This window comes from Poecilia mexicana, unplaced genomic scaffold (assembly GCF_051168715.1).
Source record: "Poecilia mexicana isolate PSO_F unplaced genomic scaffold, ASM5116871v1 scaffold_13, whole genome shotgun sequence".
NCBI classification, from domain to species: domain Eukaryota; kingdom Metazoa; phylum Chordata; class Actinopteri; order Cyprinodontiformes; family Poeciliidae; genus Poecilia; species Poecilia mexicana.
This window is the reverse complement of record NW_028263382.1, coordinates 17,563,077-17,590,012: the sequence shown is the minus strand read 5'-3', so window position 1 is coordinate 17,590,012 and position 26,936 is coordinate 17,563,077. Positions and strand designations below refer to the sequence as shown.

The 26,936-nt window shown below is 37.7% G+C and overlaps 1 protein-coding gene across 1 annotated transcript; it reads left to right on the top strand.

Annotated features, from left to right (window-relative positions):
• Positions 1 to 22: 22 nt before the first annotated feature.
• Positions 23 to 26,936, top strand: LOC106934178 (beta-galactosidase-1-like protein 2). Its single transcript, XM_015013925.2, has 19 exons — positions 23 to 436; positions 3,083 to 3,268; positions 3,535 to 3,603; positions 4,054 to 4,149; positions 4,826 to 4,934; positions 7,025 to 7,117; positions 7,226 to 7,307; positions 8,905 to 8,969; positions 9,463 to 9,547; positions 12,706 to 12,849; positions 13,704 to 13,784; positions 16,252 to 16,358; positions 20,703 to 20,849; positions 21,143 to 21,214; positions 21,567 to 21,645; positions 21,800 to 21,887; positions 23,983 to 24,097; positions 24,572 to 24,688; positions 26,592 to 26,936. The coding sequence occupies exons 1-19, from the start codon at positions 333 to 335 to the stop codon at positions 26,676 to 26,678; spliced, it is 1,926 nt and encodes a 641-aa protein (XP_014869411.2). The 5' UTR covers positions 23 to 332; the 3' UTR covers positions 26,679 to 26,936.

The window sequence follows — 26,936 nt, the reverse complement described above, 5'->3', positions numbered from 1 at the left end:
ATGGTTGACGAGCTGTTTGCGTTACGCTGGTTATTTCTGACCAAGAGGAAACAAACACTTCTCTTTCTTAGCTTCCTGTCATTGTTGGTAAAATAAATAAATAAATAAAAAATTATAACAGAGCGACAATGTCGCGTTTTGTAACAACTCGGTATAATTAGACCTGGCGTTGAGTGTTAGCTCAAATGTATGTCTACAGCAGTTTTAAAGAGTGTTACGTATATGACGTTGTGCAAACCGTGTCCAGATTTGTGAAGAGGACTGGACCGCTCAGATAAGCGCTCTGACACTCTGCAAACGCTCAGGGAACAGTTGTCCTACTGTTTTGGTCCATGGAAATCTCATCGATCCTTTGTGTTCGTCTGTCCTTAAAGCAACGATATTTTCTCCTGCTTTGCATCGGTGCTCTGGCAATAGTTGCTTATCAAATTACGAGGTAAGGAAGGCTCCCTAAAGTTCGCATTTGAAGGTATGGGTTGTTGCAGAACCCCGCCCACTGCATGGAGTCCGTCCATGCGCGCTGGGTGTAATTTATTTTTCTGCTTCTACAATCTACAGATTACAAAATGCAACCTACTATGTCCACATTGAAATGAATGCAGATTTATAAAATGTGATTGTTATCAGAATACTTAAACACTCCTTAGCAACATCTGCTTACATTTTCCAGTGAATTATATTTTATTTCATGATAAAATGTGACTAAAATTCAAGTTTTAATCTTAAAATATTGTAAAAGAAGGAAATGAAGTTGTACAATATGCCAACACAGTCTGATTCTGCACATTCTAATGAACATCTGTGACAACCTTCACATGTTTTGATTTATTTATTTATTTTAGTATGTTTGTTTTCCCTCAGTGATAAAGTGTGGCTGAACATCATTAAGTTCTGTACTGGTAACTTGTTTTAAATTACCATAACATGATGAAATCATCTGAAAACTCCAATACTGTTTTGGTAACAAAACCTTTGTGACTCAAACACGAAAATATTCCACTGTATTCGTAAATTTGTCTAATAGCCAACAGCAAAACCACATGGAAAATGTTGCATAACAGATCTGCTGAACAAGACTGCAAATTGTGATCTGTAAACTTCAGCAGTGTCTTGTTATTGCAGACAGTATACGTGACCGTTTACTGCTGTGCTTATTTTGCCATAAAATCTTATTGAAAATCTGGCTACTAAATAAAATGTCATAAAATAATTCAATCTAATTTTTTTGTCAAAAAAATGAGACGCAATCTGAAATTACAGATCTTAGGGGACAGTCTGGTTGTAATTGGTCATTTTGACTCTGCATTATCTCAAACTTCTACAATGTTGCTAATTTTGCATCAGACATATTGGGGTTTGAGTCAGTGCCGTACCTACAAGGGGGCACTACGCCCCTACTTAGACAGCCATCGTTTAAATAATAACTTCCTTTATGTTTCTCTTAGTGTACTGCAATGAATAGCAGCTATATTAACTAATAAATAGCAGTAAGTCACTCAGATACTTTGGTTGTAATAAAAGTTCACAATATTTTATGACAGTCTACAGATAAAAGAAAGAACAGAAAAAATGTCAGTGCTTAGATACAAAACTGGGGTGTGGATTGGCAAAGAGGCGACTTGACCCAGAGACATATGCAATTTGTCTAATTAAAAAAAGAAATGAAATTCTTGAACTACCTCCCCAAACCCAAGAGCTGTTGAAACAGACACCGTGGATTCAGAAGAAGAAGAAGGAATTTCGATTAATGTTGTATTTTGGTTTTAGTCAATAATAAAATATGACTAAAACTGCAGTCATTGAACATTTGATCACATTTACAAATGCAACCCGTTGAAAATTGTCACAGACATGTTAGGACATGTACATTAGGATTGCTTTGAAGTTTTTGATCATTTGAATTTGTTATTTTCTACCGTTGTGAACAGTAGAACTGGCAGAAGTTTAATGGGATTTTATCATTATTAAAAATCAAAATAAAACAGTGAAACTGTTTAAAGCTTGCTCTTAGCAACGTGAATTGACATTTGTGTTGCCGTGTCAGTGCATGTTATGTAGTCTACAAAGTGCAGGTAAACGCACCTTGATGTTTTGACTTCACGCAGCCAGAAAATATTGCGTAATAGCATAGTCAAATTTTTAAATAAGCTGGAGCGTTGATGACCGCGTTGTGTTGGGATTGTGGGATTTCTTTCACTCATGTCTCCTGAATTACTGTCCCTTTTCATGAAGCTCCTGCTGTAGTTTCAAAGAGATCGGCTTAGTTGTCTGTGAACTTTGTTATGTTTCAGTTCCTTATCTGTTAGTGTTCAATTTCAAAGGTGAGTTTTATTTCAGCAAGTTACACCTGATCTCCCACTTCAACAGTAAGAGATCCAGTTGGCTTCTTGCATACGGCTCACGGCGCAGCAAAAAGATAAAACAAATCTGTTTGTTATACAGTAACACAGCGATACCGTGATTTTTTTTTTTTTCTTTTAGTGAGGTTTATCTCATTGAGGGAATCACTATGTTAATTCGTAGGTGCTCTTATGAAGAAGGAACCTACATCTAAATTAGTCTTAGTGGTTTATAAATAGAAATTTTAAGAAGAGTTTAATATAATTTTTATATGTTTTTTTTTTAATTATTATTATTAAATTCAATTAAACTTTATTGTCCACTAAGTTCAGTGGATTTTGGTGCTGGAAGTAGGGACCCAAATAAAATATCTTTTTAGGGCTCCATAAAATCTTGGACCACCTCTGGTTGCATGTGATACAATCGCATGCAAAAAACAAAAAGTGTATTACAAGAATATGTCAAAATTGTCTATTTATTTGGTGGATACTGATTCCCTAGGTAAACTGTTCACCTGCAGACCTTATATCACCACATGGGAGTGGCCTTCCCGTAATGATTAATAGATAAAACCTATAATAAAACCCACAACATTTTATGTTAGTATACAGTGTAGGAGATATTGCAGCAGGTGAACCTAAATTATCAGAGTGGCAAGAAAAATAACGTAATATATACATATATATATTTTTTAAATAATTCTAAATTTGTTTGTCTTATGTCATACTATTTCTCTCCTCAGAGACCATCCACAAAGAGCAAGAATGAAGCGCGTAGAAGGACTGAGAGCCAACTCGTCACAGTTCAGCTTGGAGAAGCAACCCTTCCGCATCCTGGGAGGCTCTGTCCATTACTTCCGTGTCCCCAGGACCTACTGGGAGGACCGACTTCTGAAGATGAAAGCCTGCGGCATCAACACTCTTACAACGTGAGCGCCCTGTGCAACTCAGCCATGACTGAGAACATGTCGGAGCACAAAGGTCAAGAGAGCGGGAGGGCAGATAAAATGCAGCACTGTTTTAATCTGAACATGAAAGCTAACCAATCAAGCTCAGGAGTCATACTCATGTAAAGAGCTGTAATACAAAGTGCAGTGCAACATTATAATTGACTATAAACAAAAATGCTTAAAACACACACACACAAAAAAACAAACAAACAAAAAAAACCAAACAATTTTTTGTGTCTTCTCAGCTATGTACCATGGAACCTGCATGAACCAGAGCGAGGGGTGTTTGACTTTGAGGATGATCTGGATTTAGAGTAAGGACTTGCTGAAGAAAAAATGCTCAACTAGAGGTTTGACACAAGTATCGCTAATGTCCAGCAGGGGGCGCCATTGCATTGAAAAAAAAAAAGTCTGGCTGTCTATTGCATTGATTGATAACTACTAAGAAAACATTTACCCCTAATAAGCACTTTGCATTTGAGTCAATGATTGTGTGTCTCCTGATTGTGAGGTCAATGATCAATGAAATGTGTTGATTGTTGCCGAGGAATTAATAGAAACAAATGTCAGAGTTTTATTTCATTGGAAAATTAGGGGGTGGGGAGATATTTTAGAAATGATTTGCTGCTGGAGATGAGCTTCTTCATAATTTGAGAACAATTATTCTTTTCCACATTTTATTGACTGTTGACAGCATTGCAAATATGAAGATGTATAGCCCCTCCCAACTAAAATGTTTTTCTAAATTGTGCATCTCTTCTCAGAGCCTACCTTCGCATTGCAGCCAGCTTAGGCCTCTGGGTGATTTTGCGCCCTGGGCCATACATCTGCGCTGAATGGGATTTTGGTGGACTGCCTAGGTAAAAAAAACACAAAAACTACAATAAATCAGTTTATATATCGCGTGACCGATTAATCTAAAGTTGCTTCTGAACGTCTAAAATTTGACGGGAAATGTATTTTCCATTCAGGTGATCAGATTCTCAGATGTGTCTTCACTGCAGGGTAAAAAAAAATAGAATTTCAAGTGTGCATTTTAGGAGTTGTGTTTCTATTTGAGAATATTTTTCTCAGTGACCCACTTTACAGGGAACCATATACCCACATACCTACTTTTGAATATACGGAGTACAGAAGATGCACACCATTTCAGTGAAGCACTTCCATTACTCTGCTGAAAGCCACTGATGACTTTTAGCGAGATACCGGATCACGCAATAATTAAATCTGGCAGGCCTTATCCCTTAAAGGATGAATTCATTTATTTCTGTAATCAAAATACGCTTAGACCAATAATTGGGTAATTGTTGGCTGAACAAGACTGAAGGAATGTATTTTGGAGTGCTCTCGCCTGTGGGAATGTTAGGTTTAGAGTCCGCTTAGCTGATGAGCATTATTATGAGGTGTTTAAAAGGACATGCAGCAGAGCATGACCTCATATCAAGGTTACCACATTTTATTTTATTTTTTTCAGCTTGAAACCCAAAGAAAGTTCATGCATGTCAAGAACTTATTTGACGTGGTTTATTTTTGCAGTTGGCTGCTAAGAGATCAAAATATGAAGCTGAGAACGACCTACTCAGGATTCACAGATGCAGTCAACTCCTTTTTTGATGAACTCATAAAGAAAGTTACTCCATATCAGGTACTCTTTTTTATTTAATTTATTCATGCATTTTTCAATACTTGGTTTCTGGTGCCAATTGCTGAGAGGCAGAGCACGCACTGGACATGCTGGCAGTCCACCAGAGACTTTGTGTTACTTATATAATAATTAAAAAAACAACGTATTTAGCTGTCGACCAATACATTTCTCATCACTTCAAATATGTGTTATCATGTAGTTCAACTGTTGCTGCCCCTCCCTCCACCCCTCAAGCCTGTAAGGTCAAGCAGACAGTGGATGGATAAATGGGATGATTTATGAAACCATGTTCAGATTTCTCAAAATGACAGATGACTTTCACATTTACAAGATATATATCTTGTAGTGTCTTTCAGATATACAGCATAAATATGCATGTCAGAAAAATACATTGTTTTGTTAATAAGCAGGAAGTGGATGCTTTTGGCAAAAGTGTGTAAATAACCCAAAGCAAAGATTACAAACCGAAGCTGAGAGGTGAAACCGAACGTCCACTTGCTCACTTGCGTGTACAGGCCAGTGTGAGCTTTGCAGGACATCTAGTGGTTTCAGGAAGTTAAAAAAAAAGTAACAATTTTATGTAACAATTGCTTCTGATGTACTGGGATTTGCAGTCATAGTAACCTTGATTCTCATAGCATCACAAGGTGGTAGATATTAAAAGAAAAACAACCTGCGAAGTTGTTTTCTGTCTAACGGAAGGTAGTGCTCGTGTAACATCGCCTTTCACACTAACTGGAACCCCTGAAACCATGTGTAAAAAAGCTTTAAAATTGTTTTATTGCTTTGCGTATTTTTGAAAAGCCAACTTTTAGTTTATTCTGTGAGCAAAACATACTAAGTTAAGAAATAATGAATTTCTTTTTTTTTTTTTTGACAAAGCCCGGAGTCATGGATTGAGGCAGATTATGTATGATGTACTGCTTCTGTGTTGATTGGCTGTTCAAAGACCAAATGTCGAACTGTTCTCAGTTTTCTTACAGAAGAATAACTAGTATTATTCAAAATGTCTTGACCACGACATCAGGCACTTTAACAAAGTCTTTTTATCTCTAGAATAATTCCAAGGCTTCTTCAGTTCATACTGCAGCCTCAATAGCCTCATTTTAACTGTATATTTCCTCAAGATTTGATCTAAAAACTACATTAAATATATATTTTTGTTTACTGCTATGCAACCTTTATGCCACATTCAAAGAACTGACATATAGGCAAGAATATATTTAATATTCTCATCAATATGCCTGAGATCTTCAGATGGAACAACTCGCACAGTTCACAATGTCCTTTCAGTGGAAAAAAATATGCACTTTTACTTTGTGCAGATCACTTCCCCTTTCTTGGGACCACGAGTTATTCATTTATTTCTGCTATATCTCAGCAGGAACTATTTGTTTTAGAATTCTGTCAGTTTTCAGTTCTCGTTTTCTGCTCTCCTTACCGTCATTAATAAAATGCCTTTTTTTTTTTTTCTGTCTTAAGAGGAGAACATCTTCAAAGTCAAGTTGAGACTTTCCCCCTGAGTGGCTATTTCAAACATGCCCTTTATGTTTTCCTGCAATTGGAAAGTAGGATGTCGACTTCACAGAATGCACAGACAGCAGGTCAGGAAAGTATGCAGAGGAAATTACAGTGTTTTGTTTGCTTCATCTGCGAATGGCCGGCGAGGCTCTGTGCCCATCCGTCAACATCTAAATGAAAAACAAGATTCAGGCCAACAAACAAGAATAGAAAGCAATGCATTCTTTTTTTCTGTAATGAGTACTGTGGAGGTGGGAAGGTAAATATATGTAATACTGACAGACATTTGTTTCTTGTTTGAACCCCTGAAGAATATCTGTAAACACATATCAGGGCCGTGTGTGCACGTGTGAACATGGCTTAAACGAACTCTTTCAGTGGCTAATTAGATTGTTTCTCCTTTTCCTTTGTTCAGTGTTACTTGAAAAAAGCAAAAAAAAAAAAAAAAAAGAAAGAAACTTGGATTCACATATAACCGTGTTTAACCATATCAGGGGTAAGATCGGTCCAAGAGCAGGCGCCAAATCCTCTAATGTGTTTCGTTTTATATTTGGCAAATTCATATGCAGTACTCCCAGGGTGGCCCGATCATAGCAGTTCAAGTCGAGAACGAATACGGCTCCTACGCTAAAGACGACAAGTACATGCCTTTTATAAAGGAGGTGAGAAACACTGTTAAAATAAACCAGATTTATTTTAATTGTTCAAACTTTGTTGAGGAAACGGATCCAGTTTTGTTTGGCTGTCTCTTTAATCCTTCCTCTGTTTAGGCATTATTGTCCAGAGGCATCACAGAGCTGCTGCTGACCTCTGACAACAAGGACGGGCTGAAGCTCGGAGGAGTGAAAGGAGGTATTGTCAGATGGGCTAACGGACCAACGGTCTCTCTCTCTCTCTCTCTCTCTCTCTCTCTCTCTCTCTTTCTCTCTCTCATACACATAGACGTACACGATGTTGGTGTGTGGTTTGTTTTCTTGCACGGTGGCAAGAGGTTTGATCCAAGGGCAGCACAGTGTCATGCAGCAGCAGTTCAGAACCAATTTGTCGACAAAGGATTCTGTGTTGCACCAGAAAGTTGCTCTTTTTGCATCCCACTGGCAGGAAAGCTCAGTTAAAAGAAACACAAGCTATAAACGCAGTTGTTCTTCTTTCACACACTTACAGTTTTCATATGTACGCATTAGCGACAGGTATAAAGGTTTTCTTTGTAGTTATCCGTGTGTCCTTATGCATTGTCATCATATATAGACATTTGTTGTCAAAAGGGACTGGATCAGTTCATTCCCCTTGCCAGTTGGTGCCACCAATACACACCAAACTATTATCATTTCAACGCAAACCTGCCTCCATTTTACACTTCTTAACAAACAAACAAAACATTTACTGTCACTTATGTGCTTACCTTTTGTTTTCCTTTTGTAAACTAGCATTTTGGTGACTCATAGAGTTAAGCAATTATAAACAATGTATCTACTGATACAGGATTGTGATAGCTAATTTTATGAAATCGTTATCCGCCGAGCTTCTTTACAGTATCTACTCACTTTAAGTGATCGGTTGTGGAGCAGATACCACATTCTGTGAGGTGAACACCAATGTTTGCAATGAACAAAACAGCAAAAAGTGGAAAATGGGGTGAAAGGCTTGGGACAGTAAAACTGCTCTTAAATCAGCAGTGTTGTTGGCCAAAGCTGCTTTCAAAATCACCACATTATTGCTGTAAAGGGGTGGAGCATATGTATTTTCCACATTCTTCTTAAACAGCATACAAAAAAGCTATGTTAAGTCTTAAGCTGGGAACTATTGGTCATTCCCCCAAGTGTATGGCAAATATTATCATTTGAAAGCAAGTCAGATGAACTGCCTTTGGAGAAATAACTCTTCCACCCTGGGCTGAAAAAAAAAGGAAATATCTACTTGGATACTTCATAGTGACCCTCCTCTTATATTGTTCCATCCATTTTCTTTACACCCTTGTCCCTTGGTGGGGTTGGGAGGGTTGCAGGTGCCCATCTCCAGCTGATGTTCCAGGTGAGGGGCAGGGTGCACCCTGGACAGGTCGCCAGTCTGTTGCAGGGCAATACAGAGACAACTGTGCATATGCACACTCACACCTAGGGGCAATTTGGAGAGGCCAATTAACCTGACATGTTAGTTCTGGAGAATACCCATGTATGCACAGGGAGAACATGCAAACACCATGCAGAAGGACTGGGGTTGGGAATTGAACCCAGAACCTTCTTGCTGCAAGGCAACAGCTCTACTAACTGCGCCACTGTGCAGCCCCTCTTTTATTGTTACGATGGAAATTTAATCAAGTAATTTGAGCATTTTATTATAAAGCTGCTTTAAGTTTTTAAATTAAACAGTTGTTCAGTTGTAATATAAAGACAATAGCCAGCTTATGAATCTACTAATAGTTCTGGTTTTTGTCGTTTTTCCTCTGAAGCACTGGAAACCATCAATTTCCAGAGACTGGACATAAACGAGGTCAAGTATCTGGATGAAATTCAAGTAAGTCCTGTTGGTGCAAACTGAAACTCAGCATTTAGGAACATTAACATCAACATTAACTCTGGCAGATTTTGGAATTTATTTGTTTCAGTGAAATCAAAGACCAAAACATTATATAATATGATGACGGGTTTTATCACAAAGAAAAATCTCACAGAGTATGACTGCTTCTTTTTTATTTCTATTTGAATTTTTTTTCTTTTTTAGTGTTGCTGGTGTGCTTTTGAAATAAGTATTTAGAAATTCTGATTAATTCCTAAACGTGTCTCCATTACAAAGCAATAATTTCAGGTGCTGTTTCCTTGGTTTAAAAGAAAAGTTGGAAACACGAAAGAATACATTGAGGCAATTTGTTTAAAGGTTGTACCAGAGCATCCAGTGCATTCTGTTGCGCAGAAAGAGAAAGGTCATTCAGACACGTTTCCTTGTTCACGTTGGTGCTCTACCAACCTTTGCCATTTTTCTTGGCTCTAATCCGTTTTATTTGCTCTAGCCTCAGAAACCTAAGATGGTTATGGAGTTCTGGTCTGGCTGGTTCGATCTCTGGGGAGGCCTTCATCATGTGTTCCCTGCTGAGGGTAAGCCTTATTTTAGCTTCACTGAAATAATTAACACATGAGATGGGAAGTGGGTTTCTTTTTCTGTTGAGAGACACTCAGAGCTGCTAACAGGGGCATTCACACAAGAGAAAGGCAAGCTTTTGGGAGATGGATTCTTTGTTAAGAGTGGAGCTGTTCTTCTCTGTGCAGAGGGTCGATAATTCCAGCTAATTTGAGATAGGGAAAGACAGGTGTGCTCCAAACCAGTGCTAAAGGTAAAGTTAAAAGAGCCTGTTTTCGGGTTAGACAGAGTCTCTGTGCCTCAGGAGAAACAGAGACTTCAGACAAGTCTTTTGCAGTGTGAATAAAATAATTTGTTTGCCGAGGAACGGCTTCGGGAAGAACACAATCAGTGTGTGTAGGGTTGCATAAGATGAATTATCTGTCTCTTGTTAGAAACCACATGCAGTCCACAAAATTCTCTCACAAGGTAAATTTAGCCTTGTTTTTCAAAGTCCCAATAGTTTTAATATGTAATTATTTAGAAAAGTAGACTTTTTTTTTTTTCAACTGTTTACTAATTTGTTATGATCAATACTGTTGGGGGTTTTTATGATTCGCGATTAGTTTAACCCAACAAATACCCATTTGCTTTGTATGGATAACATAATCTATTTATTTATTTTCCCAATTTGAAGAGTAACTAAGAGGAATAAACATCAATGTCATGTCATGTTTATTATACCATAGAAAAACAGACAGTTTTGGATTACTAATTCAACTTTTCCCCCTACTGAATACATGTGCTCAAATTAAAGGTGCCCGGAAATAGCACACACACACACCTCTGCAGGGCTGTCGCATACAGGATCTTTTGCATCAAACTGGCATCAAACAGCAGCACACAGAAAGCCCCCTTGCTGTGTTTGCTGACAGCGTCAGCTTCTAGGCAGGAAAATAGCATTTGAGCAAACAAAGAAATCCGAAATGTAAATTCACACACAGAGAACAGACCGCAAGTCTAAGCCTGCTAGTCGTCAAAAAGGCCGCAAACAGGCAAGGACTTAGACAAATAACACCCATGGGGAAAATGGATTTTTGTTGAGGACAATCGGTAAAGAATTGAGCTGGTGTTAGTATCTGTAACCAACATTAGTTAATGATTGTTAATGGTGAGCTCACTAATCCACCTTTTGTGTCCCGTCTGAAGCTCAGCCTTGTTCCCTGTTACATTATCCTCCTGCAGAAAAGGAGAGCCACACATGAGAGTGTTTTTTTTATTTATTTATTTATTTTTTATTTAAAGGGTGAGATTTATGCAGGTGTGGAAAAGTAGGTCAGAAAAACTGCAGACTGTAGGATATTGTGTGTAGGTTATTTTCAGCAGAACTGCTCATCTGCTGATTCTGCTTATGCATGCATTTGTGTCTCATTTTATAAATTGTTGCATGGTTATAAAATGAGGCGCATTGTAAAATGAGACATATAAAGACATATAAAGATATAAAGTCTCATTATAAAGACAAGTTATAGCTCATGTTTTCATCAAATGTTGGTATTCCTATTTCTTGTTTAAAGCAACTAAAACATCCTATTTAAAATGTGCTTTTTGGGGAAAAAATGCATTTTGTTGAACATAATCCCTTTTGACATTTGCAAAATCACTTAATTGTGTAGAATAAATATTATTTTAGTAATTTATACATTAGATCTGAAGTTGATCCAAGGGTCTAGGAACTACAAATTAGTTCTGCCACAGGTATATAAGATCTTAAAATGTTAAGATCTTATGTATGCACAACTAAAAATAGATATGATTTGTCCTTTTGTGGCACAATGCTAATAAAAATGGTGCCAAATTTTAAAGCAGTTTTTTTTTTGTTTCATTATTTTTAGTAAATATATTATTGCAGGAGTGTGTTATTTGCTCGAATGATTTACAGCCCACAGTTAAATGGTGTACCAAGCAATCCTTTAGAAATGATTTGGTACAAGCGCTGAACTAAAGATGAGATAGATACTTCGTCATCTTAAAAGGCCTTTATAACAGCTTGATGAAGCTGACTGCATCACTGTAGGATTTTATTTTTGTCATTACCAGCAGCCATACACACACATCTTACACAAGATATGCTAAAATCTGTGGGCCATATGTCTTGCCTGCTTTGTTTTAGCATTGAGAAGGAGCAGAAAATGGAGCTTCACCCCTGCAGAAAATGTCACAGAAAAAAAAAAAAAAAGTCTAGTGTTTTCAGGGGGGATTCGTATCCTTGACAGTTCAGTGCTCTACAGACTGCCACACATCCAGCAGCTGGAACCACCACGGGGTTAACGGACTCACAATGGACAGCTGATATTCACTGAGGCTGGGATTTTTTGATTCAAATCACTAACGGTCCACTATTATGCTTCCTTGACCAAACTAGCTTTACAAAACAGGTTCATTGTATCTAACACACAAAATTATTCTCAGATATTGAGATTTCACCCAATCAGTATTGCCTGATTCGAGCTCATGTAGGAATGTGCTGTTATAGGGCTACGTCACGATTAGGCAAATAAGCTGTTGCTGGCCAAGCCTTCTCAACTCAGTGTTTACATTAGCACCTCAGACATGAGGAAACGGCGACAAGCAGATGCACAGTGGTACAACCGTATGTAGAAGAAGTGGAACCTCCTGAACAACCGTCAAGCCACAACCACTGAAGGGTTAAACGCTGCAGATCTGGTGTACATTTATTATGCTATTAATTCAAATTCTGAGGATTTTGCTTTGCTTTGGGCAGCGTGAAGTTATGCAGCTGGCACCAGCACAATAATTCGGCACAAGCTGAGGTTTTTTTGTTTTGTTTTTTTTCCCACAAATGCAACCTTTTTTTTAAAAAATGTATATGTGAGGTTCAAAGAGAAGCACTTCTCTCAACATGTGATGTCTTGAGTGTTTTCACAAACACCGCACCTTCTCAATGTAGGCCATCACTTTCAGTTTATTACAATTGTGGCAGTAAATGCAGAGAGGCACTAACAGAGGCTACTGTCCAGCGTTAGCTTTCTTTGGTAAAATCGCAGGGATGTTGCGAGCAAACATAAAATGAAGCCACGCAGCTCTGTTCGCTGTGACTGGGAGAAAATGCATGCTCTGTACTGTTGTAATGAAGAACATTTTAACGTTTCTCTATTTTCTCTTTCTCTGGTAGACATGATCTCGGTGGTCAAAGAAGTCCTGAAGCTGAACATGTCGATCAACATGTACATGTTTCATGGAGGGACCAATTTTGGCTTCATGAATGGTGCATTTGCTGTTGGGCTGCCAGCACCTGAACCCATGGTGACAAGCTATGGTATGACTGGAATAATTAACAATAAACTTTTCTGAGCGTTTCAAGTAAAATATGAACTTTGTTGGGCTGAGCTTTTTTTCCACACTCTAACCCAGATGGCTCAGAACATTCTGAGGTTACTACATGTTTGTTCGATTTGATCACAGCTGCGCTGGGTAAAGCTGCGTTTTTTAATTAGATTCTTATTTAAAGAATTCTTTATACTGGAAAAAGGATCCTCGGCATGCTTTTAGATGAACAATTTCTGCTCTTGATCTCCTACTCTGTCTCTCATTTTAAAGACACAAACAGACTGTTTTAGCTTCCTAAGCTGATGTGTGATACACAAATCATTCTCATCTTTTCTTTTTACGTACCCAAGAATAATGTTATTTTCTTGATTTAAGTGGTTTGTTTTAATACATAAAGTTGTTGCTGAACTGGAGAGGTGTTTTTTGACCTTTTGTGTGAACCTGCACATGTTGATGGTGCTGCTGCATCTGAATTTCCCCACTGTGGGACAATAAAGACAATTTCTGTTCTAATCTGAAGACAGAAAAGTAAGTGTAATGCCCTCTTCTTAGAGTGCATAACACTGCAATTACTTCTTTTCTCATTCAGGAGAGTCAACAACCTCACTTCTGACCTCCAGAGGTCTTTCCACTTGTGCTACTACTCCCTGAATGCCTTTTACCTTTTTGCCTCCGAAAGGCTCCATTTTCTGTCCAGATAAACCCAGAATGTGTTTCGGGCTGCTGCCGCTGCCTCAAGATGTTTGATAGGGGAGCGCAGAGAAAGCATCTGCCACGGTAAGAGGCATCCGTGCCTCTCTCCGGCTCCCAAACCTGCTGTTCTGATAGCGTATTATCTTTCAGATTACGATGCTCCATTATCCGAGGCCGGGGATTACACCACCAAGTATCATCTTCTGAGGAATTTATTCAGCAGCTACCACAGTGAGTGTTGCATGCTGTTGCTGAGACGGGCCTGGCGTCTTCTTTCTCTTCTGTCTTCTCCTTCCCTTTCATCTCCCCACTTAAGTTAATTCTTCTTGTAGAACCTGTTCTCTGTTGGCTCAAACAGGATAAAATTGCACATGATTACAAGGAGGGATTGGATTCAAGGGTTTGTGTGCTTTTCCTCGTGTGTGAGCTCTCTGCCTTAATCAGGGACCCTCGGCGTGACTGGCAATCGTGAAAACAACATACATGTCTTGGATTCTGCTCGCTGTTTGTGCAGTTTTTCCCCTGTTTGTAAAACACGCCGTTTGTGATCGGGGGCAGAAGTCTCAAGTGTTTTGTGGCCAGGGCTGGCTTTTTGGAAGCCTGAGAATGAATCCAACATAACAAAGTAATAATTTGCCTGCTGCTGTGGTGATTGAAAACGTTTTGAAAGGCTGCCTGAGCGTGATGCATCCTTATGCTTTGAAGTCTGTTGAACAATAAGCATTGGCCTGAATATGACAGTGAGTTTGAGAATCCTCTGTGTTCTGCCCCACCACCACAAAGACCTGACCTAATTCTTTAATTGGATCATCTACATGTTTTATCATTGTTTGGCTGTCAAATTATGTACATTATGTTACTGTTGTGTATGCAAGCCTATTCCTGTAACTCTGGTAAAGCACTGGAGTTTCCATTGGACGCACTGGTCAAATGAGACCAATACTGAATTTCTCGTCTACATGCAAAATAATTGTTTTTGGCAGAAAACTAATACTGCACACAATTTATGACACAATTTTTACTGTCATATATAGTGGAAACAGCATTTTTTTTTTTTTTTTTTTTTTTGCTGTGAAGATGGATGAACATAAATAATCCTGGAAGAAAAGCTGCAAATCACTCGAGATATGAGCTTCACCTTCCACCAGGACAATAGCCACAAGATTAGAGCCAGACACTCGCGTCAAAGCTGCGTTACAATGGCCTTGACCTAAATCTAATTGAGAATTTCGGGCAAGGCTTGAAAATTGCTGTTCATAGACACACTCCATTCAATCTGACTCAATTTGAGCTTTTTGGAAAAGAATAATGGGCAGCATTTTCAATCTCATCACATTCTCAGAGCTGGTAGACGTAACCCCAAAAACCTGCAGATGTAATTGCAGTGAGAGGAGGTTGTACAAATAATTTAATCATGGGGTAGAAGGCACACAGTTGCCTGCAATTTCAGATTTTTATTTTTAAAAGATCTTGGAAACCGTGTATAGATTTTCTTCGAAAAGTACTGCTCTACTTTCTGTTGTTTGATCACTTAAAATTCTGCTAAGATATATTGAAGCGACAGCAAGCAGACAAAATATGAAACCCTTAGGTTCCATGAACATTTTCGCAATGCTGTGCATGGTATGAAATATTACACCAGTACATTATACAGTTCTAGTTTACTGGTGCTGTCCTGGTTCTATCAGTCTGAGTAAGAAAGGAATTTATTTGAACCTTTCTTACACTAAAACCAATTTGTTCATTATATTTTATTTGGATTTTATATGATAGATCAACTTAGAAAAAAAACAATGCATGGTTTTACTTTTTTTTTATTACTAACAAAACAAACTTAAGTTTGTGGTATCCATTTGTATTCAGCCCACCTTACCATGAGACCCCTAAATAAAGTTCTGTGTAATCTATTACCTTCAGATGTCATGTAATGAATAGAAACCAGTGTAAATAGAGCTACTGTGTAATAACACATAATACAAACAAAAGCCATTGCATAAGAATTATTCCTCCAATCAGTCTGGTGATAATATTTTATGATGAAGCGTTGCTTTTTTTTTTTTTTTTTTTCCCAAAAAGTGAAATTGTCAGTATGATTCAGTCTGTGGCACAGTTTCATCTTTTCATTCTTGTTGTGGTGAATTTGACAGAATGTAAGAAGGGTAAATGTTACACAGTTCCCAGACTTACGAGTGTCGAACCCAGGAAGAGTTGTTTAAAGGAAGAGTCGGCCATCATTCCCAAAGTTTCCCCTAAGTGAGCCTCCTTTTACCACTCGATGACAGGGCAATGCTGTCAGGCCGTCTCCAGTGCTGGTATACCTGTGAGATTTAACAGCTTTAAAAGCAATTGATGATCCTGGATAGATGCTGTTAGCGGTTGTTGAGAGACCGTTTCAGAAACTGGTAAACAAATTGGCAAAAATGCTCCCCCACAGAGACTTAAAAGAAGTTTTCTGATGTTGCTTTTTCATGTTTGATACTGAGTCACACATATGAAGGAAAACATAAAAATTTCTTTCTATGAATGCATTACTGGAAAGACTGAGTTACTTTGATTCTCATGTAAGAATTAGATTATTTTTTTTTCCTTTTTCTTCCCAAGACTTTTAACTCTTTGAAGCTTTTCCAGAATGATGTCTCATCTCTTGACACATAAATGAAAGGGAAGTTGCCTTTATCCCCCTTTTCCTTCCTTCCAGACCAACCACTTCCTGAACTACCCCCCACTCAAGAAAGGAGAGCCTATCAGTCTGTTGTCGTCCAGCAGCATCTCTCTCTTTGGGACAGTCTCCATTCAACTGAAAAGGTGAGAAATGCACATTCAGAAGAACCTAAAAATAAGAATACCATCAACTTATATAGGAATAACTTACCATGGTTCGGAGAAAAGCTAAAAGGTTGCTTTTTAATAAACACAAGTCTACCAGCTGAGAAGGCAATCGAGGAAAGTTAATTATGTGTGTCTGGTGAACAGTTTCTGTTGTTTTGTTTCAATATGTTGCAAAATGACCCACTTGCAAAACATTTTCTGCTTTTGCAAACAGTCCGCTAGAGCTTTTTTTTTTTTTTTTATGTCCAGGGATTTCAAATATTTGATGGTGCTATGCACCTAAAGGTGTATTTTCACTGTAGAAAACTTTTCAGGGACCAAGCTGCATTTTTGGGATAGCTTTTTGTGAATCAGTCAAAACCAGTAGAAATCTACCTAAAGAACATCGCCGCTCTAGATAGAGATCTTTTTGAACTAAAGGTAAAGCTTTGGAAATGCCCTACAGCTGGTTGAACAGTGCCAGCAATTTCTGCAGTTATCTTTCAAATGACCATTCTCTGCAAGTCATATTTTATACTAACTACAAATGCCAATAGGAATTTTATAAACTTAGTGCTGAAAATTGCTTTTTTTGTGTGTGTGTGTGTGTGTTTGCATTCAAATACATTGGCAAAATCTGCCATCCTTAGTGGAAATATTTAATTTAAGGAAGCAGCTTGTGTCCCTGGTCCAAATCAAATGTCTCTATTGTCTCCTCACCATGTCATTAATTTCTGCTGCAGCCTGCTAATGATCTAATTATTTGATTCAGGTGTGCTGAAGCAGAGACACATCCATAAGAAAACTGCAGTTTGACACTTGTGTTTTAGCTGGTTAAGCGTAAAACATTTTCAGTGTTTATGTTCTCAATGCTGAATAAATCATTCACCTGCTCACGATTGTTGGTGATTCACCAGCCTTTAGTCTGAATGGAACAGAAATCTGTGTGATTAATGTTCCTATGAGACACAACTTCCTGCTCTAATCATAAAAGATCTGTGAATCATTTAGACTTCCTGTGAGTTAGAAGTGATTTAATTTAGTTGAGAGCTTAATTGCTCTGAAACTGTCACAAATTACATTCTTAAGTTGTAGATTGTAATCCTAATGAGAGCAGTGTTGTTGTTTTTTTTTTTCTTATTGTCAGATATCAGTCTTAAAACTGAATCAACCTAAACATTTCCACAGTTTCCAACTCTACAGTGGAGATGCACATAAACACAACAGCCTGGTACAGGGGTGTGCAGTCATTACAATCCTAAGAACCAACATAGGATTGTAAAAGTCCAGCAAAATAAGACTTGTTTAGAGCTGCACTGCTACATGACCTTTTCAAACAAGGAAAACATATCATTTTTGATAAATATCAACTTCAGTGGGTGCGTTTCCTTAAGTGGGATGTTGAAATTTATGAAAAATAATTTAAAAGGCACATAATTTCCAAATTAATGACAAAAGTAATAGAGTTAAAAAATATATTATTTTTAGTGTCATTCTGTTGTGGAAAATCAATTTATCACATGCAAAAACAACAGGTAAAACCAGCACTTGTTATATTTCTATTAAAAACATTTAAGCCAGAGTCATTAAGAGCCATTTTGGAAGGTCCAAAGAACCACTTACAGCTCTGGAGCCACAGACGGCAGACCCCTGCTGGTCTTGTAAATAAAAAGGTTTCAGGGAGTTAAGTTCTGGAGAAAAAATGTTCAGGCAGGCATAGTCGAAAACATTCTAACATTTCTAAACATTTGTGAAACTTTTGAAAGACAAAAAAGTCCACCTGCTCATGGCATGTGGTGCTTTTCCTCATACTAATCCTTCATTTTATGCTAGAACCAGTTGGTTTGTTAGTTGCTGAAAAAAATCAACCTTAGTTTAATCTGAAAATTCTGATACTGTACTCATACAATGTCATGCAATCTACAAAAAGTGTCAGATATTAAATCCCAGAAAATGTCATCATGTCCAAGATGGGCTGTGAGGTTTAATTCACTAAATAAACGTCAACTTTTATTTACCTATTAAACAACTGGCTGCCTGGTAGATAAGGACATATAGTGCTTTTAGAGCATTGGTGACCCCTAGGTGCCACACTTTGCTGCAGTTAGCTTGTACTTTGCAGATTTCTTTTTATTTTTTATTTTTATCTCCCTTACATCCTCTTCACTCGGGTGGTAAGATAAGCTCATGTCTTCCTCCAGGGGATGTAAGTGACCAGTAGAAAACAGAAATGGGCTTGTGAGTCACTATAATACTTGGATTTTTTAAAATGGTAGAACAGTAACAGCTTCAATGTGAAATTGTGTTTCGGTAATAAAATATAAATTCATTTTTAAATTATTTACACATCGTCAGCAAACATAGATGGTGGAATATTTGCGTTTTTTCTTCTACCTGTACTGACTAAGTCAAACAGATATTTGATTTGAGATCACTTTTAGAATCTGTCTTTCTGATATGGGATCATTTTATTCAGATTATCTTTAAATTTGCTTTTAATACTTATATGAGACAGTCTGACACAAGGGGACCTTCAAAGCCTGACCAAAACATTTCTCATAAGTTATACTGGAAAGGCGGTCTTCATGGGAACCGGTATTATTCCACCATCTGAAGCTTTATGATTGTAAAGTAACCTGCTGTTGAAATAGTCTGATGAAAACCTTGAGTGGCTCCTTGCCAACAAAAAAGATGGAAAACAAAACAATTGGGGGAATATCCCCTTTGAACCTTCCCACTTGTATGCCCACTAGCTTAGGTATTTATATCATGTCCCCTTACAGGCATTTATATTCAAGCCAGGTGTAGCACGTCTGGTGACTCCAACTCCATTAATTATTCAGTCCCCATCGCAATAATTTGCTCCCTATGAGATGCCAATTACTTTGGCCCTGACCAGGCACACACCCTTGTTTAAAAAGAGTGGTTTCTCTCAAGTTATAGAGTAGGCTGTTGTGAGTCTAATATTTTATCTAGGTGTGTGTTTGGAGGTGTGTGGTGAAGTGTGTTGTAGCTGGTAGTGTTTAGATTAGCCTGTGAGACATGCGTCATGTTCTTCCCAAAGGTATGAAGGACAAGGATGCTTAGTAAAAAATATGTATGAAGACTTGCATGGATTTCCTTCTGAAGGATGCTGACAATAACAACTTTGACATGTGGGGGGCATCAAAGGGACTTAATATTTGAGCAATCACCTTACCCACTCTATGCCATCTTGCATGCATATATATATATATATATATATATATATATATATATATATATATATATATATATATATGCAATCCAAGCCACTAATTGCATTAGAAAGAAGTGATTGTCACTGAAATTTGCTTTTTAATCTCGCCTCGTTTAACTGTAGTGTGTGGGAATTTGACAAATCTGGCTTATTTGCATTATTCCATATAACGTTGCTGGCATGGCTTGGCTCAGGGTTGACTGGCACATTCCCATTCAGTCTTCCAGTTCCCTCTGAAATAACCCTGCTGCTATAGGAACCCCAGTGTGGTTGGCAGCTGTATGGGTACAAGCAGTACACTGCTCCTTTCTGTGTCTGAGCACATTGCCAAAACAATTGGCACTGCACTATTTTCACTTTACTATATTGTTATTTTTATGATGATGATGATTATTATTGTTATACATGCTAATAAAGAGTAATAATGCCACTGCTGTTAAAAAATATGCTCTGCATCATTTGTCACATGCTCTACATTTGTCATATTTTTGACTAAATAAATACCATTGCCAAGTAAATATCAAAAAATGTGATAAAAACTCCCTGCAAGGTATACCTCTGACACTTGAAATTAATTAGCTGGCAAACATCATATTCCAGATAGTCTAATAATCCAATTGATTTTGCAATATTAAGGTACATAGAGTACAATTTGTATGTCTGGTTTTGCAGGTGTGTACAATAACAATTTTCCAGCCCGACCTCTAGGGGTCGCCAGCAAACAAATGACTAAAGAAATGTGAGACAAAGGAATATAAACTTTTCCGCTGTCGGTTCTTCGTTACGGAAGCGCTTCCGTACTCTTCTTGACACAGCTGAAGTTTTTTTATGTTTGCAGTCTTTGTACATGAGGCCCCTCCTCTTACTTTGAAGTTTTAGTAAAAGCCATCACTTCAGAGGAAGTAACGCTGCAAAGTGGAAAACGAGAACACGTACTCTGAGAGTGAATTCTGTTTTAATTAGAGCCCAATTTAAGTAGACACTTTAAACCATGTGCAAATCTCTGCAAACAATAATTCCTGCAGCTCATTTTTACTCGTTTGAATTGTCGTTTTATGCACTGTTTGTTTGACTCTATGGTTATGCTTTTGCATACTCTGCAGCCTTTCAAATCTGAGAGGCCAATAAACATGGAGAACCTCCCTGTCAACAACAATAATGGCCAGTCCTACGGCTACACGCTGTATGAGACGGTCATCACCAGCGGAGGAACTCTCAACTCAAAGAACAACATCAGAGACAGAGCACTGGTGAGAACAAGGGATCGAACACATTTTACTCTTGTTTATTAGAGCACTTGTTCAGAGGAAGCTGCAGTGTTACTTAGTGAAGTTCACACCTCTGATTAGCTTGTAGAGTTTCAACCTAATTAAAGCAATGGTTTTATTTTTGGAATAATTGCCCTATCTGTGTTTTCTGCACATTTTCTATTCATTTGTGATTTAAGCGGTTGGCTGTTTTTTTGTTTTTTTTTTTATATGTAGCTCTTTCTGTCTTTCTAAATATGGATTTTTTAATATTTTTTTTGTCCTCATTGTTCCAGGTTTTTGTGGACAAACAATACGTTGGTGTTTTGGACTATAAGGTGCAGGAACTTGTAATACCTGATGGGAAGGTAAAGAGTTTTTGTGTCCTTCTGTATATATTTCAGACCCTGTGTGCTGTTTCAGAGAGATAAAGTTTTAAATATTTAACAACCTGCAGCATGTGAACGCTTCAGGGGATACTGATAGATGTTTTCTGGCAGCAAAGTGCGAGTGTGAAGCCAGCAACAAATCGTCTTCTAAGTATTTATTTAGCAAAAAAAAAATTGACAAAATCTGCAATCTTTCTTGGAAAGAACTTGCTTAAAATTTCATAAGAGCTTGGCTGTTTTCTATATTTTTCTGGTTTTTTTTGTTTTTTTTTTGTAAACTGCTGCAGTTTCCTTGAATGCAGCTCATGTTTTATGTATGTTTATACTGAAGGGAAGCAGAACTCTGGGCTTGCTGGTGGAGAACTGTGGAAGGGTGAATTATGGGACGACTCTGGATGAGCAGCGCAAAGGTACAAAAACATCAAAAAGCTAATGATTTTAGAGATGCTCAAGTGGAAGCAAGATTTTCAGAAAATCTTGAATATAATCAACTACACGCCATATTTTTATTTACTTATTTTTTTTTTTGAAGAAACTGAAAATGGCATTGACTCATATTTTCAGGTCTTGTTGGTGATGTTGAGTTAAACTCGAACGTCCTCCGAGGCTTCATTATTCATAGTCTGGATATGAAACCAGGCTTTGTAAACAGGTTTGTGTCTTTAATTACGCTTCTATTGCTCCTTATGTTTTCGTTTCTTTTTCACTAACGCCTGCCATCCTCTCATTCATCCCAGCACATTTTGTCTCCAATTAGTATGATTAGAGAGGCAACAAAATGGCAAAATTCACAAAATAAAACACAGTCACTTTTTAAACCCTCTTGAGTTATCAACCCCAATGATTTCCTCAGTGATTTCAGCGTTGAGGCAAGACGCATGATTCCCATTTCTGGGTCCAATTTGTATGGCCCCTCTTTTTATTTATTGCTTAATGGTTTTATAGATTGAGTATAATTCGAGTTCTTGTTGTTGTTGCGTGCAAAACTGACAGGCTTGTAATCAATAAGTCACGGGGCTGATCCTGCGTTTGCTGTCCTTTAATCTTTGTTGCCCATCATGGCTAATTCATATCTAAGAATAAACAAAAGAGAAACCAGTGCCATTACAAGCCGGCGTTCTCACAACAGAAAGCAGAAATGTATCGGCGAGTCTGCTGGCATGCAACGTCTCTCGGCTTCTAGCTCCAGTTGCAACATAGCAGATGATTGTGAGGGGAACTGAAAGTGTCATTAGAGCATTCCTGCCAGCGCTCCATAGGGCCTGTTTCAGAACCGCCTCAGGGACGGAGCTCTGAACAGAGATTTCTCAAAGCCTCTCTGTCAATTTTTACTGAACTCCTGCTAGGATTATTCACCTGATACTATTGCACATATTTATTTTATTTGATCTGGTTGTATTTCACTACAATTATGTTGTGTGCAAAATATCTAAAAAGTATATTTAGTATTTTTGTTTTCATATTAAGTGGCAAAATCTTTCTTTATATACTTAATTATACAACTATGACAAAACAAATGCAAGATGGAGTAATAGTAGCTGGATTGAAATAGTTGTGAAGCTGAACTGTTCAACTTGAATCTCTGAGTTTCAATGCAAGATAACCAGGAGATCTGTTGTTGCATTATCAAAATCTCTAAGGCGCTGTGCTGGTAGATCATTTTAGAGTGATCCAGGAAACACGTGACCATCTTCTTTACTTAGTTCATGTTCTTTATTTACTTTACTTTGTCGTCATGCTGGAATCGGGGGAAATTCTTTTGATTGTTTTCACCTTTGAGCATTCTCACAAGAATATGGAGGGTATCATCTGTGGTGTGAGGAAGTTATTTCCTTGTTTTTTTTGTCTGTCTTCCAAGCCAGAGACAGACCACAGAGAGGGAATCCCTAAAGCAGATGTCTGGTTAATTTAAATCAAGCCAAGTCTATATCTGTTAAGCAACTCAGATTCTTAAAAGCATCTAAATGTGTGTTTTCCACTGTTGTTGAGTATGGAGGTCATTATTAAGTGTACTACACATCTCACAGCAGTCATTACATCTGATGATGTTAATACTTGGAAGGATTAGTGTTGAGATTTTCAGGTGAATTATGCAAGAATAAATTCACCCCAAGGCTCAAGGCTTATTCCCTCATTAATATTTCAGCATTGAAATAACAGAATGCACCCCTCTACACAGTTTACATGAGAATTGTGTTTCTTTACTGTATGCGTAATGCATTCCTGCTTGGATAATAATGACAACAATAACAACATGGATGCTTTCCCCAAAATTGTAAAATTAAAGCTAATAGAGCACAAATTGTGGATGTGCTCGGTTTTAAAGCCACTGTGAGTCCCCTTCGGTGCAGATGTTTTTCTTTTCTTTTTTTTTTTTTTGTTATGAATGTGTGCATCTTTGTGTGTGTCAGTACCTTCCTGAAATGTCGAGGCCTGAAGCCCCTTATAATCGAACACTAGAAATTCCTACTTCAGGAAGAACTGTTGGTTTTCTATTATGACTGCCTTTTGAATTTGCTCGGAGGCGAAGCATAACCTACAGTCTTGTTGAATATGAATACTTTCCCTGAATCCATTTCCAGACTTTCACTTGGCATTCACTGCAGGCCAATAAATATTCTATGACAGACAGAATACCATGCTGGCTCACAAGCAACCATATTGTGCTAAAGATTGTCGTATATTATTTTAGGTAAAAGTGCAAGTGAATGCATCAAAACAATTCATCTGTTTTTCTCCCCTCACAGCCTTCAGACCACAGGCTCCTGGGTGCCTATGCAGCAGCAGCCCTCGTTCCCGGCCTTTTTTCAGGGCAAACTTTACGTGAACAGCTCTCCTAAAGACACCTTCATCAAACTTTCTGTAAGTTGGGGCTTGGAGTCAAAAACATAACCGGTTAAAACCTTCCATGAAAGTCCTGTTAATATATCCTCATCGTAACTCAAAAAGGAGCAGTCCTGGGTTGTAAGTAGCAGTACGACACCTATTCAGTTGAACAATCAAATACACTGTAAGATACATCAACATTAAAAAAAATTACAGTTCATTTCTGTAACTACACATAATCTAGAGAAATGTGTCTACTTAGAGCTCTACCTTGCTGGATTAATTTATCTACAGATTTTGCTTTACCCTTTTTGGGATTCTGAGTCTTCCCATAAATTGCTCGTGATGTTTTGTTTTTTACCCACTAGATCTCTCGTGGGTTCTAAAATATTTATAGGGTCTCTTTGAATCTTAATATATTCTCAGAAAGAATGGGACTAAGGAGACATAAGACAAATAACACTTTGGACTGTTTATGTTTGCGTTCTGATTTGCAACCTCGTTTCACAGGGATGGACCAAAGGGGTTGTGTTTATAAATGGCAGGAATTTGGGAAGATACTGGTCTATTGGACCGCAACAAACACTATATGTCCCAGGGCCCTGGCTTCACAAAGGAGACAACCAGGTACTGTGTAATATACACTCGTCCACTACAGTATACTGCAGCATATGCAGCATGTTATGAAAAAGGCTATTTTTTTCTTTTCTGTTCTTACACATCTTGCCATGTATGTTGGGAGATCAAACTGTTAACCTTACATGCATCTTAAACATAAAAAAAATAAAAAATAAACAAACATCTAGTCCGATTATGTGTGTGACATATTTACTGCATCAGGAAAGGGTAATCCATATATATATATACATATATATATATATATATATATATATATATATATATGTGTATATATATATATATATATAAAGTTTGAGCCCCTTCTTTCACTGAACATGCAGAACGTGGGGAGTTTTTATGTGTGCGGGCCGAACATCTGGATAATGGAACATGGGATTGAGTAGTGATAAATTTGGGTCATTGCTGCACCATTGACCCTGCAAAATGGTGTACATTTTGTCTCAGAGTTGTGACATTCATAACATCGATTTTTTTTTAAACATTAAAAAAAAAAAAACGTGGCAGTCTTTTGTTTATGGGTAACGTGTGTATAAAAACAGCATCAGGAATCAAGAAGGTGATGCTGGAGCATCGTGTACTTAAAGTTGCCAATCTTCCTAAGCCACCAAACACACGGCTGATAACAGCGTGACGAGGTTGAGTTTTATAACAGAGTCTGCCTTTCATGAAGTGAAAATGACTTGAAGGGTATTTATTATTTTATTAGATTAAGATGTAACACCATCTTGCAAAAGATGTGCACTACTTATGCAGTCTGTATATTTTTACCCAAAACTGGTTCATGACATTTCTGGTGACAGCTTCTCAAGATATTCCTGAAATAACAGCACATTACAGAGGATTTAAGGAGTCAGCTCTTAGTGACATATAAACGAGGTCATGATAAATCAACTCAAAACTTTTTTTTCATGTATAATTTCACATTTGTCCTATACTATCAAACTGAAAAACAAACATGTTTGGGGGAGGAATGGAACACAAAAATGCAAATAAGTGGTTGCATAACTGTGCACACATTTTAAGTGATACTTGATTAAACCATCTTTTTGTAGATTTTTTTATTTTTTATTTATTTTGTCAAATGTTCACAGTGATGCTAAAACATAACATTCACCTTGAGCTTTCTGGTATCCACGTTAAGGGTGTAAGCCAAGCTGACTGGCATGCCGCAGCTTGGAGCTACCACCACCATATGTTACTGTGGATTTGATGTTCTGTTCCTAATTTATTGTTTTTACCCAAAACTTCTGGTTTTGGTGTATAAGGACATCTGGACTTGATTAACAATAAATCAGATACAATTGATGACAGTCAGTCGGATCTGATGACAGTCGTATGTCCAGAAGATAAATTGAGGAATTAAATTAAGAGATGTTTCAACAAAGCTCTGTTTTATTAGTGTTCAACTCTGGTTGTTGCTACTTTCAAGTGAAAATGCCCCGAAACAAGATTTGTTAGATTATTTTTCAGCTGGATCATTTGTAATATGACACCTTAAAGGTGGATAAAGTTGTGAAATATATGATTAATATGTGAGTTTCTTGTGACCTAAAAACATGTCATTTTAACAGTGTTGTCTGCAAGCTATTCAGCTGACAAAGATTTAGAAAAAAAAAAAAGCAAATAATTAATCTATTAATCTATGTTTGCATAATTATGGTTTTGATTTCTTGCTAAATACAAACGGCATGTTTACATAAAGAATCCATGCTTAGTATTTTGAAAAGTTTTCATGTTTACCACTGTGCACTTTCTCGAAAATTTCTTAGGCCACTTTGTCCATATTACTTTCCAATTCCTTTTAAGAGTGTGCTTACATTAACACAAAACCACCCACTTTCACTATCCTTTCATGACCTTGGCTGAGCTTCTTTTCCCTGTGCTGTCATAGGTCGTGGTGTTTGAAGAGCAGGAAGCAGATGGTAGACTCCAGTTCACCAGCAGCCCTGACTATGGCATGACTGTTGATGTCCAGTGAGGATAAGAGGGGAGCGTATGCTAAGGAAGCATGAGCAGAGCAGACATGACTGCTGTTGGTTATGTTTACGTGGATCTGGACTGCCTGCCCTGGTCAGCAGCACCAAGGTGTAAAGACTACTTTAAATTGATTTTCCCAGTTTGTCTTACCGGCCATACTCATGGCACGTTGTTATATTTAGTTGATAGGTATCATTCGCTCTTTGTTGAAAAGATAAATCAATAAATCTGGTTTGACCTCTGTTTGTAACCAAGGCCA

What these genes read in the sequence shown, in the direction of transcription:
- LOC106934178 (XM_015013925.2), top strand. Translation starts at nt 333, where the DNA reads ATGGAAATCTCATCGATCCTTTGTGTTCGTCTGTCCTTAAAGCAACGA. An exon ending in GATTTTGGTGGACTGCCTAG is followed by an intron (nt 4,150 to 4,825) that starts GTAAAAAAAACA and finishes TTATTTTTGCAG; the next exon opens with TTGGCTGCTAAGAGATCAAA. An exon ending in ACATGCCTTTTATAAAGGAG is followed by an intron (nt 7,118 to 7,225) that starts GTGAGAAACACT and finishes TCCTCTGTTTAG; the next exon opens with GCATTATTGTCCAGAGGCAT.